The following is a 12,763-nucleotide window of genomic DNA, read 5'->3' as shown; positions in this document are numbered from 1 at the left end:
ATCAACAGTGTCAGCAAAACTATATCATAATTCCTTCATGTTCTAGAACTTGGAATGCATTCTCCTTCTGAAGTGCATCAGCTTGGAGAAACTAACTCTGCAGACCAGCTGAGCCACTCAGAGAAGTCTGGCTACAGAAGGTTATTAGAAGAGGGAGCTGGTGTGGTAGTGCACAACTCGTGGCACTTGAGACATTGAGGCAGGAGCATTCCCTTCAGTTGAGGCCAGCCTGGGTGACAAGAGTCAGACGTGGATTCCAAAGTACAATCTAGCAAAACCAAGGCTCGGTGTTACTTCTGTGTTTATAGTCATTTTTAACTAGCCTCTACCAATTTTAAAGATTGTATTCTTTTAAAATTTTATTTGTATGGGTGTTCTGCTCATATGTATGTCTGGGTACCGTTTGTGTGCCTGGTACCTGAGGAGGCTGGAAGATGGCATCTGATTCCCTGGATGGTTGTTATCTGCCATGGGGGTGATGGGAATCAAACCCAGGTCCTCTGCAAAAGCAGCCTTTGCTCTTAACCACTGAGCCATTTCTGCAGACCTCTCTTGTCTTCTTGAAATGAAACTTTGGAGTAGATTTGTAAGTACTGCCGAGTTGTATATAAATAAATTATTATCGAAAGCATACATTAGAAAGTCATGAAAAGAACACCAGGCATGTGAAGTCTATTTCAAAATGTATTTTGAATAATCCCTCGTGTTTCTTGGGTTGCCCATTGATACAGAGAAAAAGTTCATAATTATGAAATGTAGGGAAATATGATGATCTGTTGTAATTTATTTAAGTAGGTTTATAGCTCTCTAAACTGCATGATCTGGGACTATTTTGGTCACTCAGGAGAGGATAATTAAATTATACTGCTGTCTTTTTGAAAAATATATAACCATCACAATAATGCTGTTTTAAATTGAAAATGACTGCAAATATATGTAGATTATTGTTAGAGAGGTTATATTTTAAAACACAGGAAAGTTTCAAGAAAAACGGCTCCTAGGATAGCACTGTCCTAAAACTTGGCATCTGATCGCTTCACGTGATCATCCGCATCACTGGAGACCTGCTTTAGACACAGCTGCTTCACGTATTACCCATGCTGCTAAGTTTTGTGCTGTGTTCCTTTGGTTTTGTTTGTGTCTTGTATCTAGCCAGGTGGCCCTGGTTGTTCCAGATGTACTTTGAAAGCTAGGCTGGCTGTGAACTTGCAGCCAGTCTATGCTTCTCTCCCTGGCTATGTTGCTTCTCCCAGTCCTTCTCTGACTCTTGTGGCACTGGCTGTGTCCTGTGCTTTGTTCCATATACGTCTTCCTGGCGCTTATAAGTTTTTTCTGAATTTGGATATTTAACAACGAAGGACAGCCAATAATTGAAAAGAAATTGTGTTTGATAAGGTAGGGCACATAACCATAGTACAACTTAGGCTGGAAAAATGCACTGTTCTAGAAACTAACATTTTATTTAATATTAATTACTTTTAAATACTAGATGTTTAGTATTTTTAATGTTGACATTTTACTTACTAGTTATTACAAGTAAACTGGAAGCTGGATGAAATATATATCTGTTGCTTTGTATTGCTCTCAGTACTGAATATTGCTATGCACGGCAAAGACCATTTTCATATAGTGACCCACAAGTGGGAAAAACCTTTTACACAAAATCACTATGAATCTTATTAATACCATGAGAGATTATTTTAAATCAATTATTAAAATTGTTTGGATTTTATTTGCTTACCCTGTGCGTGTATGGTTGTGTGTGAGGGTGTCTGCACACTGTAGCACAAGTACTGAGGTTGGAGAACTTTCTGGAGTTCATTTTACTATGTAGGACAGGGCTCAAACTCAGGCATCATGATCCATCTGTGATACACATTTTATTTTGTTTTTCTTTTTGCTTTTTTTTTTTTCATCAATCCCTATGCTATGGATAGGAATTCCCACTAACTATGTAGATATAGTAAAAAAAAAAGTGTTATGAAAAATCATTTAAAAATGGGTGGGAATTTTTAATTCTCTGACTGACTCTTAGAGAGCTGCAGATGCTAGACATTTAGGCCCAGTAGTTGCGATCACTTCTCTGTGAAAGTACTGGAAGTGAAGTACATCCTGGGAAAAAACTGTCTTTGCTGTTTGCCTGCTCCTGATGAGCCTTCTTAGACTCCTCTCCTATCCAGGACATCCACCATAGCTCCTTCTCAGGAGCAAACCACTTCAGTGCCATAGCATTTGTAAGATCTGTCTGTTGTCACCACTGAAGGAGTCACTGTCTATGTGTTCATTATGGCCTGTGCCACCTTGCCTGTGTCCTGAGTACTGGTTTGCAAAGACCAGATTTCAAGGTATGGGTCCTCACAACACACTAGCCCTCATAGCAGGATGTTAGAATTTTTGTAGCAAATTCACTCTTACCTACATTTAAAACAACATATGCCATAAGAGTCTAGAGCTTAGCATCATTTTTTTTCCCATAAATATCACTGGCAAATGGCTAGAATGCAGAACTTACAATATCATAACTGCTGGATAGTTTTATGTCAACTTGACACAAGCTACAGTCATCTGAGAGGAGGGAACTTTCCCTCAGTTAAGAAAATGCTTCCATAAGACCGGGCTGCAGGCAAGTCTATAGGGAATAATCTTAAAATTATTGATGGGGAAGGGCCCAGTCCATGGTGTGTGGGGCCACCCCTGGGTTGGTGGTTCTGGGTTCTATAAGAAGGCAGGCTAAGCAAGTCATGGTGAGCAAGCCAGGAAGCAGCACTCCTCCATGGCCTCTGCATCAGTTCCTGCCCTAACTTCCTTTAATGAACAGTGATGTAGGAGTGTAAACTAAATAAACCCTTTTCTCCCCAAGTTTTAGTTTTACCATGTTGTCATGGTACCCTTTTCCTCCTTCTCCTCTTCTCCTTCTCCTTCTCCTCCTCCTCCTCCTCCTTCTTCTTCTTGTTTGTTTATTTGAGACAGGGTTTCTCTGTGTAGTTCTGACTGTCCTAGAACTTGCTCTGTAAACCAGGCTGGCCTCAAACTCACAGAGATTCAACTGCATCTGCCTCCAAGTACTGGAATTAAAGGTATGTGCTACCACCATCCTGCTTCCTCATGGTGTTTGATCACAGCAATAGCATCCCAAACTAAGAGAAGACCCTAACTGACTATTGATGCTATTAACATATTTGCTATATTATATTAACATAATTAGTGTTACAGAAGGATGTCTCTTGGATTATTGGACATAGTGACAGCTTCATGAACGGAAGAGATGAAAGACAGAGGAGGGCACAGGATAGAGCCAGGTGGCTCTTGGTCAACATTAACAGATGCAATGAAGACCTAGAACTGATTAAACTTGACTAAAATTCTAGAGTCCTTACTCTTGAATTTCACTTATGTCCGCCTCTTTCAGCAGGTCAGTGATCTGGTCAATTGAGAGAAAATCTTGAGACAGGATCTTTTCATTCTCTTGGAACTCAGTGTTTTTCTATTAAAAACAAAACAGAACAGAATGAGTTACCTGTTTTGTATATTTTGCATACCTACCCCCAATGACATAAAATTCTCAGTTTTTCTTTTCTCTTGTCATGTGGTGGTGGCTCTCCACTGAGAAGTCACACAGTTAGGCAGTCTATCCTGGGGCATGTGCAGAACCAAGGGCTACTCTGCAATTCAGCAGTCACTGATTGTCTACAATTTTTCCCTTGAATTTCAGGCTCAAGAGAGGGTAAAGGCAGGAAGAGATCTGGTCACCTCCAGGAGCTCAACACCAAGTCCTTAATTTACTCATCCTATGTCAATAGTGCTGCTATGGGATGATCTTCTTATACACTGTAAAGATTTGTCCCTTGTATTAGTTTAATAAAACACCGATTGGCCAGTAGCCAGGCAGGAGGTATAGGTGGGGCTACTGGACTAAGAGAATTCTGAGAAGAGGAAAGGCAGAGAGTCAGTCACAAGCCAGATGCAGAGGAAGCAAGATGAGAATGCATTACTGGGAAAAGGTACCAAGCCATGTTGCTAAACAGAGACAAGAATTATGAGTTGTGAAAACTAGTTAATAATAAGCCTGAGCTAAAAGGCCAAACAGTTTATAATTAATATAAACCTCTGTGTGTTTCTTTGAGACTGAATGGCTGAGGAACTGGGCAGGAGAGAAACTTCTGTCCACATAGCACAACATCAGTATAAGAATTTAATATTAAATTATAAAAACTGAACCAATAGTGATTGTGTTAGCTTTGGAATTTTCCTTTAGAAAGCAGCAGGATTGATGCTGTAGCTCACTGAGGTGCTTGTGTAGTAAAGGTGACTAAAACATGAGACGGACATGGTGGGGACAAAGGTTGGGGTGGTGTTGAACGGAGCACATTGTATACACTAGGAAATTCTCAAACATCAGAAAGGAATATTTCAAAGGAGAAAGAACATAACACATGAGCTGTAAGAAGTGGGGACATTCAGACTCTAAGCAAAGACAAGGACAGGGATGTGAATGGACCTGACGGAGAATGGCCTTTCAGGACTGACATAACCAGAGCCCCGAGTGAGCAATTCCCAGCGGTGTCCAGGACAGGTGCCAGGAAGGAGATGGAGTCTGGTCGGCTGTGTGCACTGCAGTGTTGTGGGAGGTCCACAGTCTAAGAAGACGACGAATACCTCCCGAAGGCTGACAAAGCAGGACAACTGTGTGTGGAATCAGAGTCGGGGAGGTCACATTTAAAGATGTCGGCTAATGGACGAGACTGTCCCAGTTTACAGTAGGAAGGGTTGAGCATCAAAACGGAAGTGGAGATGAGAGCCAGCTGCACAGGGACCAAAGCTTGTCGGGAACGGTGTGTGTGTGTGTGTGTGTGTGTGTGTGTGTGTGTGTGTGTGCGCTGGGGGGATGGGCACAGGTGAAGGCATTTCAATTCACCAACCAGGGATTGACCTATTCCCATGAGAGGATCCGCTAAGTAAAAGGACTGTAGCTAATAACCCGGCTACCTCGCAATTATCATGTCCTCTCCCCGCCTCTCTCAAGACAGCCCGGAGCCCGCTCTACAGCAGAGGATGTCTGATCCTCCTGCCTCTACTTCCCAAGGCTGGGATTCCAACTGTGCACCACCAATGGCTGGTTGGTGTTGGAGCTCAAGTCCAGAAGTCTGCTACACAAGCACCTCGCTCACTCATCTACAGCACAAGTCCCACTGCTTCCTAAGGGAAAATTTCAAAGCTAACACGATCACTGTTGGTTCAGTGTTTATAGCTTCATATTAGACTGGCTGATGCTACATGGTTAATACAGGATGAGCAAATTAAACTCAACTAGGTCATAGGATTGATTAGATGTGACATTTTTAGTATCTAGCATATATTCTTTGCACATGCTGGCCTCTCAGATACTTCTAAACCCAATCAAATGGATGGGTTTGTGTGGAAAGACAGCATTTTAGTCAGAGACACGGTGTTCTGTTTGCTTAAGTGTGTTTTGGCTACGCACTCCCTTTATTAGCACTAAATTGCACGTGTTCCTCTACTGACAATTCTTTTAGGTCCTGAGTGCCTCAGACACGTGCCTGTCTTCCTTTCTGTTTGGAATTTTGCAAACTCTGCTGAGTCAACATGGGTTGCTAAGGGATGGCTGATTTTCATCTTTATCCCATGACGGCGCGGCTGCTCGGAGTGTGTTGAAGAACTGGGAGCTTCAGAGGAGCCGCACAGAAGGTCGTGGTTGGACTGCTGATTAATTTTACAACTCAAGACAACTCGTTTGATCTCAAGTTTGGATTCAGACTTTAAAAGATCATTTTTTTTTTTCCGTGTTTGGGTGCTCACAGGACCGACCGCACGATGAGTCGGAGCGAGAAAGAAGTACATGGAACGTGACCGATACTGACATACAGATCAATTTACTTGACAAGAAAAATTCTGGATAGAGAAGACTCAGATGACACGGGACTCCGTGAAAGGGAATCTAATATCGTCAGGGCTTGGACAGCCAGAGCTCTAGCAGCGATGCTCGCCATCAGGACCACTGTTTTCAGTGAAATTTGGGGGTTTGAGGAAATCATTCTTCAGCATATAAGAGCTTGCCTCTTTTATTAGTATTAGTGATAGGAATAGCAGCATTTTGAAAAATGCATATTTTTGCACCTACCTCAAATGAAGCCTCCTTCCCCCTCCTTTCTTTCTTCCTTTTTTAATTTCTATGCTGCCTTGCACTTGAAAGTGTATTAAGTGACTAAAAGCATTTGATCTTTCAGTGCGTACGTTCTGATCTCTAAGGCGTACAGATATGACGGCAATTCATAACAGGCTAAAACGGCCCACCTGTGTCTGGGCTTTTTGTGCCGCCGTGTCTCCTGCCTCCTGCTGGATTTTAGCGTCGATTCCAAACAACATTTTAAGCATCCTGTTATTTACCAGATAACCTTTTGTCTGATTCCTCTTCCTCTAATGTCATCGGAACACTCCACACTTGGAGACACACTTTCTTCCTAGAACATGGGGCTTTTAGGAACATGTCTGCACCCGTGGCTGTTAGTCCTTCATGTAGGAGAGCCTCTAAGAAGCTTCGTTAAAGGAAATACAACAGATCCGCCTTATTAGGAAAGAGGGTTTTCCCTGTCAGAAGAAACATGAACTTGTCCACAAATGCCATGTTTTGAAAGAGTTTTTCCCTTCTCAAACCTAAAAATCAATAAATTTAGGAATAGTGCTGTACTGAACTGTATTGGAGTCAGAGGCAAAAGAGAAATCAGGGATATTGATGCTGTCTTTATTTTAAAATTTGATCCATTCCCTTATGTCTTGCACCCACTTTGATTTTATCAAGTGCATTTCTTTGAAGCATCACCTCTCCGGATCGACAGGTACTAGCATATCTTAGATGCTAAGCCGGACAGGCCCTCACCTCCCTCATCGTAATCTTCCTACAGGTCTCAGAAACCAATTATTTTTAAAAGAAAAAAATGTAATTAAGGGAACAAAAAACAGAAGTAAAATAGTTAGCTATTTAAAAATATGACCAGAAAGGCGGCTCTCTGGTAAGTACAATTAGAGGGGAAAGGAAGCAAGTATCTGCCGCAGCAGGGGGCAGAACGTTAGAAAATACCAGGAAAGGGATGCTTTTCTAGGAAATATAAATTGTTAAAACTTAGCGGGGAGAAGGGAGGAAATTGATTTGACCAAACAGGATCCAAGCTGGACTCTACCTTTTGCACAGTCAATTTGCCCATGTGGTATTGTCCTTGAAATTCTAAATTTAATCGAAATCTAGGTTAATAACTTTAGGCTATTAAGAATTCAGGTTTAGTTTGGTTTGGTTTGGGCACTGGTGGCGCACGCCTTTGATTCCAGCACTCTCGAGGCAGAGGCAGGTGGAGCTCTGTAAGTTCAAAGCCCGACTGGACTACAGAGCGAGTTCCAGGACAGCCAGGGCTACACCGAGAAACCTCGAAATTTGTCTCGAAATATCAACATTCTTCCCACCCCTCCAAAAAAAAAAAAGGAAAAAGGAAAAGACAGTGTTCAGTTTCTTAAAAAGCTGCCCATCAAGAATGTGCATAGAACCCAAAGAAGCACAAGGAGAATAAGAGAATATAGAAACCCAAATCGCTAATGAACTTGGGCTGTGGTCAGAGTTTAAAATAGATCTCGTGAACGTGAGTCCACAACAATTCAAGGATAACGGTCCATCACCTGGACAGAACCATCACTATAAGAGGGGCCATGAGTTTTTGTGGAATTCAACACACATTTTGTGCCTGTTATGTAAAGGCCCAGCAGGTACCTTCCTAAACTCAGCAGCAATATACATGGAAATATAAACAGAAAAAAAAAAACTGAGGTGGACAGATTGTCTCCAAAACCAACAGCCACCATTGTGCCAAACGGTGGGATAGTAGTCAATGCTATAGAACCAAGAACTGGAGATGGGGCCCCAACTAGCAACCTTACTGCAAGTCAACATGGGAGTCTTTCTCTATTACGGTTAGAAGATAAGAAAATGAAATAGGCGGCTTAAGCAGTAGACACAAAGGAACAAAGAGGCCTTTATTGGAAGATTACATCATAGTGTCCTTAAGAAGGCTGACATTGTACTAACATCCAGCTCAGAAACTGGGTAAAATGGCTATACATAGCATAAATACACAAAGCCAGTTTCTTTTCTCTTCTTGAGAAACTAATTAGAAATGGAAATGCCCCAAAACTTGATTAAATTATACTTTGCTCAGAATATAATAAAGGCATAAGAATTATAACCAAATCCTAAAACTTTGTCAGAACTTGAAGGATGACAAAAGATAAAAGAAATTTATTAGAAGCTCCTTTAAATTCAAGAAATGCAATTCCTCTCACCCAATGAATGTAATGCAAAGACAATTCTGAACCCCAGTGGGGTTTTCCCTAGAACTTTACAAGGGTAACTTTTGTGTTCTTAGGGGAGGATACAGACAGCTGGGAGAAGTTAAGGCGGTAAAAGGGACCGTCGCAAACTGGATATAAAGGCGGATATGGAAAGGATCTAATCTTGTGGACAGCCTGAGGGCTGGGGACATGGCCTGAGGAGATGCGTAAAGTGCCTGTCTGGCTATACAGTCACTGCACCCTAAGTTTAGATCCCCAAAACTCACATGAAAAGCCAGCCAGGTGGTATACTTTAACAACCCCAGAGATTGAGATGGGCAGATCCCTGGGGCTCCACAGCCAGAGAGCCTAGAACTGCGATTCTCAGCCTGGGGGTCTCGACCGCCTTGAAAGACTTCTAACTCCACAAGTATTTACATCAAGATTCACATCAGTAGCAAAATTGCAGTTATGAAGTAGCAACGAAAATAATTTCATGGTTGTGGGGGTCAGCACAACATGAGGAACTGTATTAAAGGGTCCCAACAGTAGGGAGGTTTGGTCTTGGGGAACTGATGAGAGCCACATCCTAGTAAGACACCCTGTCTCATGTATTAACTTCTGGATGATACTGAGAATGCAGAAATTTAGAGGTTAGCTCTTAAAGTTGAGCCCGAATTTTATCGTTACCAACAGGGTGTATTTTCTAACATTTTAGAGGACCACCTAGCATAGACGGACATGTTGATGGTCTCTGCAATGGACATCAGCGTCTTCCCTTATAAGGTAATGTCGGCATCCTAGTGGATTCCCAGAGGCAGTGGGTTCACAGCCCGTTAAGGACACATTAAGAATCATATTCACAAGGGTTGGAGAGATGGCTCAGCAGTTAAGAGCATTGCCTGCTCTTCCAAAGGTCCTGAGTTCAATTCCTAGCAACCACATGGTGCCTCACAACCATCTGTAATGAGGTCTGGTGCCCTCTTCTGGCCTGCAGGCATACACACAGACAGAACATTGTATACATAATAAATAAATATTTAAAAAATAATTGTTTAAAAAAAAGAATCATATTCAGAGCCAGGCTCGGTGGTGTATGCCTTTAATCCCAGCACTCGGGAGGTAAAGGCAGGTGGATATCTGTGAGTTTGAGGCCAGCCTGGTCTACAAAGAGAGCTGCAGGACAGCCAGGATTACTACACAGAGATACCCTGCCTCGACAAGTCAAACAAACAAACAAACAAATAAATAAATATAAAAAAAATTATATTCAGCAAAGGTGATTGGAACAGAAGCATGTTCATTCCCTTTAGCTCTCTGATGTGAGCTAAACCATATTACTTTGAAGAATACTAATTAATTAACCTTTTTGAAGTGACTAAGCAAGTCAATTTATGAACCAGCTGGCCAGGAGGCTGTAGAATTTGAATCAGGTGTTTATTTATAAACTATTGCCACACAGGTCTATACATAGAGAACCTTTCCTTTTGAGTTTTGTTACTTGTTTCCTTTGTTCTTGTACAGTCAGACAGGCAAAGGCTGAAAGTCTAGTCTTGTATTTCAAAAGGAGGTCTTTTGTCCCATATCACGGAGGGAAACTGGACTTCATAGTTCGAAAGCTGGCAAGCAGAGCTCATGGAAGCATCGACAAAGTCGGCTTCCCTGGTTCTGTGCCCCATGCCCGCTGCTCAGCATAGACTGGAGTCTCAGAGACCACCTCATCTGGCGCATGGCAGGCTGCCTGTGGCGTTAATGTACTGCTGCCATTGCTTGAGCACCCCCTGTGTGACTAGGACACCTCTTTTTATTCTAGATGCCGTCCATCGCCAACACATGGGGAACCATGGGCGTTCAAATGCTTACGTTTTATGTCTGATTGACTTGGCTTCTCCCAAAAATAAACATTTCATTCTTGCATGCCTTGGATAACTAGCTGGTCTTCTGCCTGATTCAGTTTAGATTCAGAATTTACCAGCAAAGAAAGCCTAACGTGGATAACCGTGAGGGGTCAGCTCTACAAGCAATCTGATCCAAGGGTCTTTTCCTCAGCAGCCTTCGGTATGGAGTACAAAGGTGTCCTTTGCTGTGTTTTCTTTCTAACCTCAAAGTCCCCAGACAGCCCAGATGGCAGGTCCTATAACTGTTTTATAGGGTTGAAATATGGAGAATCCACCTCTCCGTATGTTAACTGTTAGCCAAGGAGTACTGCTAATTGAACCCATGTTACAACTGGATATCTTCAGTTATTTAATAACAAAATGATTGAGCTATTGAAATATATATATATATACATATACACACATATCTTACATACATACACATGCGTATTTTTAAATACCAATTCATTAAACTTGAAATTACTAGCTATTTTTAGAGAGAGGACGTTATACCCACTGGTATGGTAGTCTGTGTACAAGGAGTCTATACAGTCTTCAAAGTTCTTGTATATGCTCAAACGACACAAAATTTAATGGGAAAGTTTCCTGTGCTGGTTTTAAAATTATGTTAACTTACATTAGCGGTCACAAGCAAGGGATGGGCTTGAACCCAGTTTATCATATCAAAATGTGCATTTAACGTATAATAATTTTATTTTGAAAGGCTCATAGGAGAGCCTGGAGGCTTAGCGGTCTGCCTGCAGTATTGGGGAACCTGGAGGAGGGACTGGCTTGCTTGTCAGAGAGGAAGACGTGAAATTATTGGTTTTGCGCTTCCTGACTGCGGAGACTGCACCGAGCACTTATCTTCTGCATAAATGGTGTTGTTTAGACTAATACGGAGACTGAACAAAGCCATGTTAATTAACACTTCATTATTCAGTCCTCGGAGTTGTTAAAAAAAGGAAGGAAAAATAACATCCTAGAAACAGTATTTGATAGACTCAGTGAGGAGATTTAAACGTTAAAAAAAATTTCACACATGGCTTAGCTGATTCGCTTGTGGTTAAAAATCTCAGCACAGCACCGTGGCACTGGCTGCCAAGGCTGAAGACCTGAGCTTCATCATGGGGACCCACATGGACACACCAAATGGTCCTCTGACCTCCACACTGAACAACGAACGGCATTCAGGCTTTTATCCACCCAACCAATCACCCACTCACAAATAAGTAAAAATACAATAAAAATAGACCTTCAAGATATTAAGCCTATGGGCAAAATGACTTAATGCCTCCCCCACTCCTATTGAGGCTTGGTGCTAGGAGGGGGGCTTTAACGGGGACAGACCTTATACAAGAGGTCCCTGGTACACCAAGGACAAGTTTATGATGAACCAGAGAGCCCGGGACTGAAACAGATGCTCAGTTTCGGGTCTTTTGGTCCTGTCTCTTGGCAAAGGGCCTGGTGACAACAGAGGCTAATAAGGAGCCACTCAGATCACAACAACAGCCTTTTCATGAAATCAGTGGCACTTACAGAAAGGGACTGGTCCTCTTTAAGATCAGAGACTACTGATTTTTTGTTTTTGCTTTTGGTTTTAGTTGACTATTTGCATGGTTGTGAGGCTGTGCAAGCATGGAACTTTCCAGTGTAAGCCCCCAGGGTGTGTAATGAGTTTCAGAGCGGTTCCCTGACAGACAGGCAACTAGCAGGTGACTGCCTTCCTGGTGACTGTGGCCTTGACAACGAGTGATCTCGGCATTAGTCGAGGACCCAGTCCGGGACAGCAAGGGGGTGCATACCTCAGAGTCAGCTGTGCTGCCTGCTGGAGTCACTGGGGTCATCGCCCCTGGGGTCGCTCCCGACGACCCAGCCATTCGTTACAGCTAGAGGAAGCAGCCTTCGTCGCCTAGGCAACCGGGGTGGGACCCAGTGTCGCTGACGGAACCGGAGCCCAGGCCCCGCCCACCCATGGGGCCGGATGAGGCCACCTGCTGCTGGAATTACAGTGAAAACAGAAATTTACTAAGAAGCAATTCAGAAGACTAACTGTATCTGGGAAAGGATAAAAGACTGGGACTTTGGCTATTGATAGTTGGTCTTAAGCAAAATTGTAACCTTTAAAAGTCTTACCATGGCATTGTGGTCTTTAGAAGGAAAAGCTGACCTGAATTTTAGAGATGCGTATTTAGCTAGTGATGGAGCTGGCAGTCTGCAACTTACTCCAAAATATCGAGGGAGGTGGATGGAATTGGGATTGCCGTAGAGATGACGTTAAAGCACTGTCTCCTCTTGCCCATGTTTGAAATTTCCATAGCAAAAAAAAAAAAACCCAGAAACAACATATATTGCATATTACATATAACTTAATACAAGTAGGGTCTGTCTCTCCAGGCTGGTTGTCATGTTGCTTTTTTCTCGGGATTTTTCCTTTTCAAGGGGCTGGCTGAGTTCTCACTACAAAGTCTAAACTCAGAAACCGGGTTCTGACTCTCAACCCCACGTTAAAAGGACTGTATTAGAATGCGTTCAGTTAGTGAGACTATAGTCAA

The 12,763-nt window shown here is 42.5% G+C and overlaps 1 protein-coding gene across 2 annotated transcripts in view; it reads right to left on the bottom strand.

Annotated features, from left to right (window-relative positions):
• Cabcoco1 (ciliary associated calcium binding coiled-coil 1) overlaps positions 1-12,120 on the bottom strand; it is a 98,593-nt gene extending 86,473 nt beyond the window's left edge. Inside the window, exons 1-2 of one of the 2 annotated variants that reach the window (XM_041656283.1) lie at positions 12,014-12,120; positions 3,378-3,484 (exon numbers count right to left, since the gene is read on the bottom strand). In XM_041656283.1, coding sequence (XP_041512217.1) covers positions 3,378-3,484; positions 12,014-12,088 — 182 coding nt within the window. In that variant the 5' untranslated portion in view covers positions 12,089-12,120. The remainder of the gene's footprint in view (positions 1-3,377; positions 3,485-12,013) is intronic. The other variant, XM_041656284.1, reaches the window with a different exon arrangement.
• Positions 12,121-12,763: the final 643 nt, after the last annotated feature.

Source organism: Microtus oregoni, unplaced genomic scaffold (assembly GCF_018167655.1).
Source record: "Microtus oregoni isolate MIOR12 unplaced genomic scaffold, Mior012 000007F_ref0000211, whole genome shotgun sequence".
NCBI classification, from domain to species: domain Eukaryota; kingdom Metazoa; phylum Chordata; class Mammalia; order Rodentia; family Cricetidae; genus Microtus; species Microtus oregoni.
The sequence above is the reverse complement of the archived record's forward strand: the minus strand, read 5'-3'. Positions and strand labels throughout refer to the sequence as shown.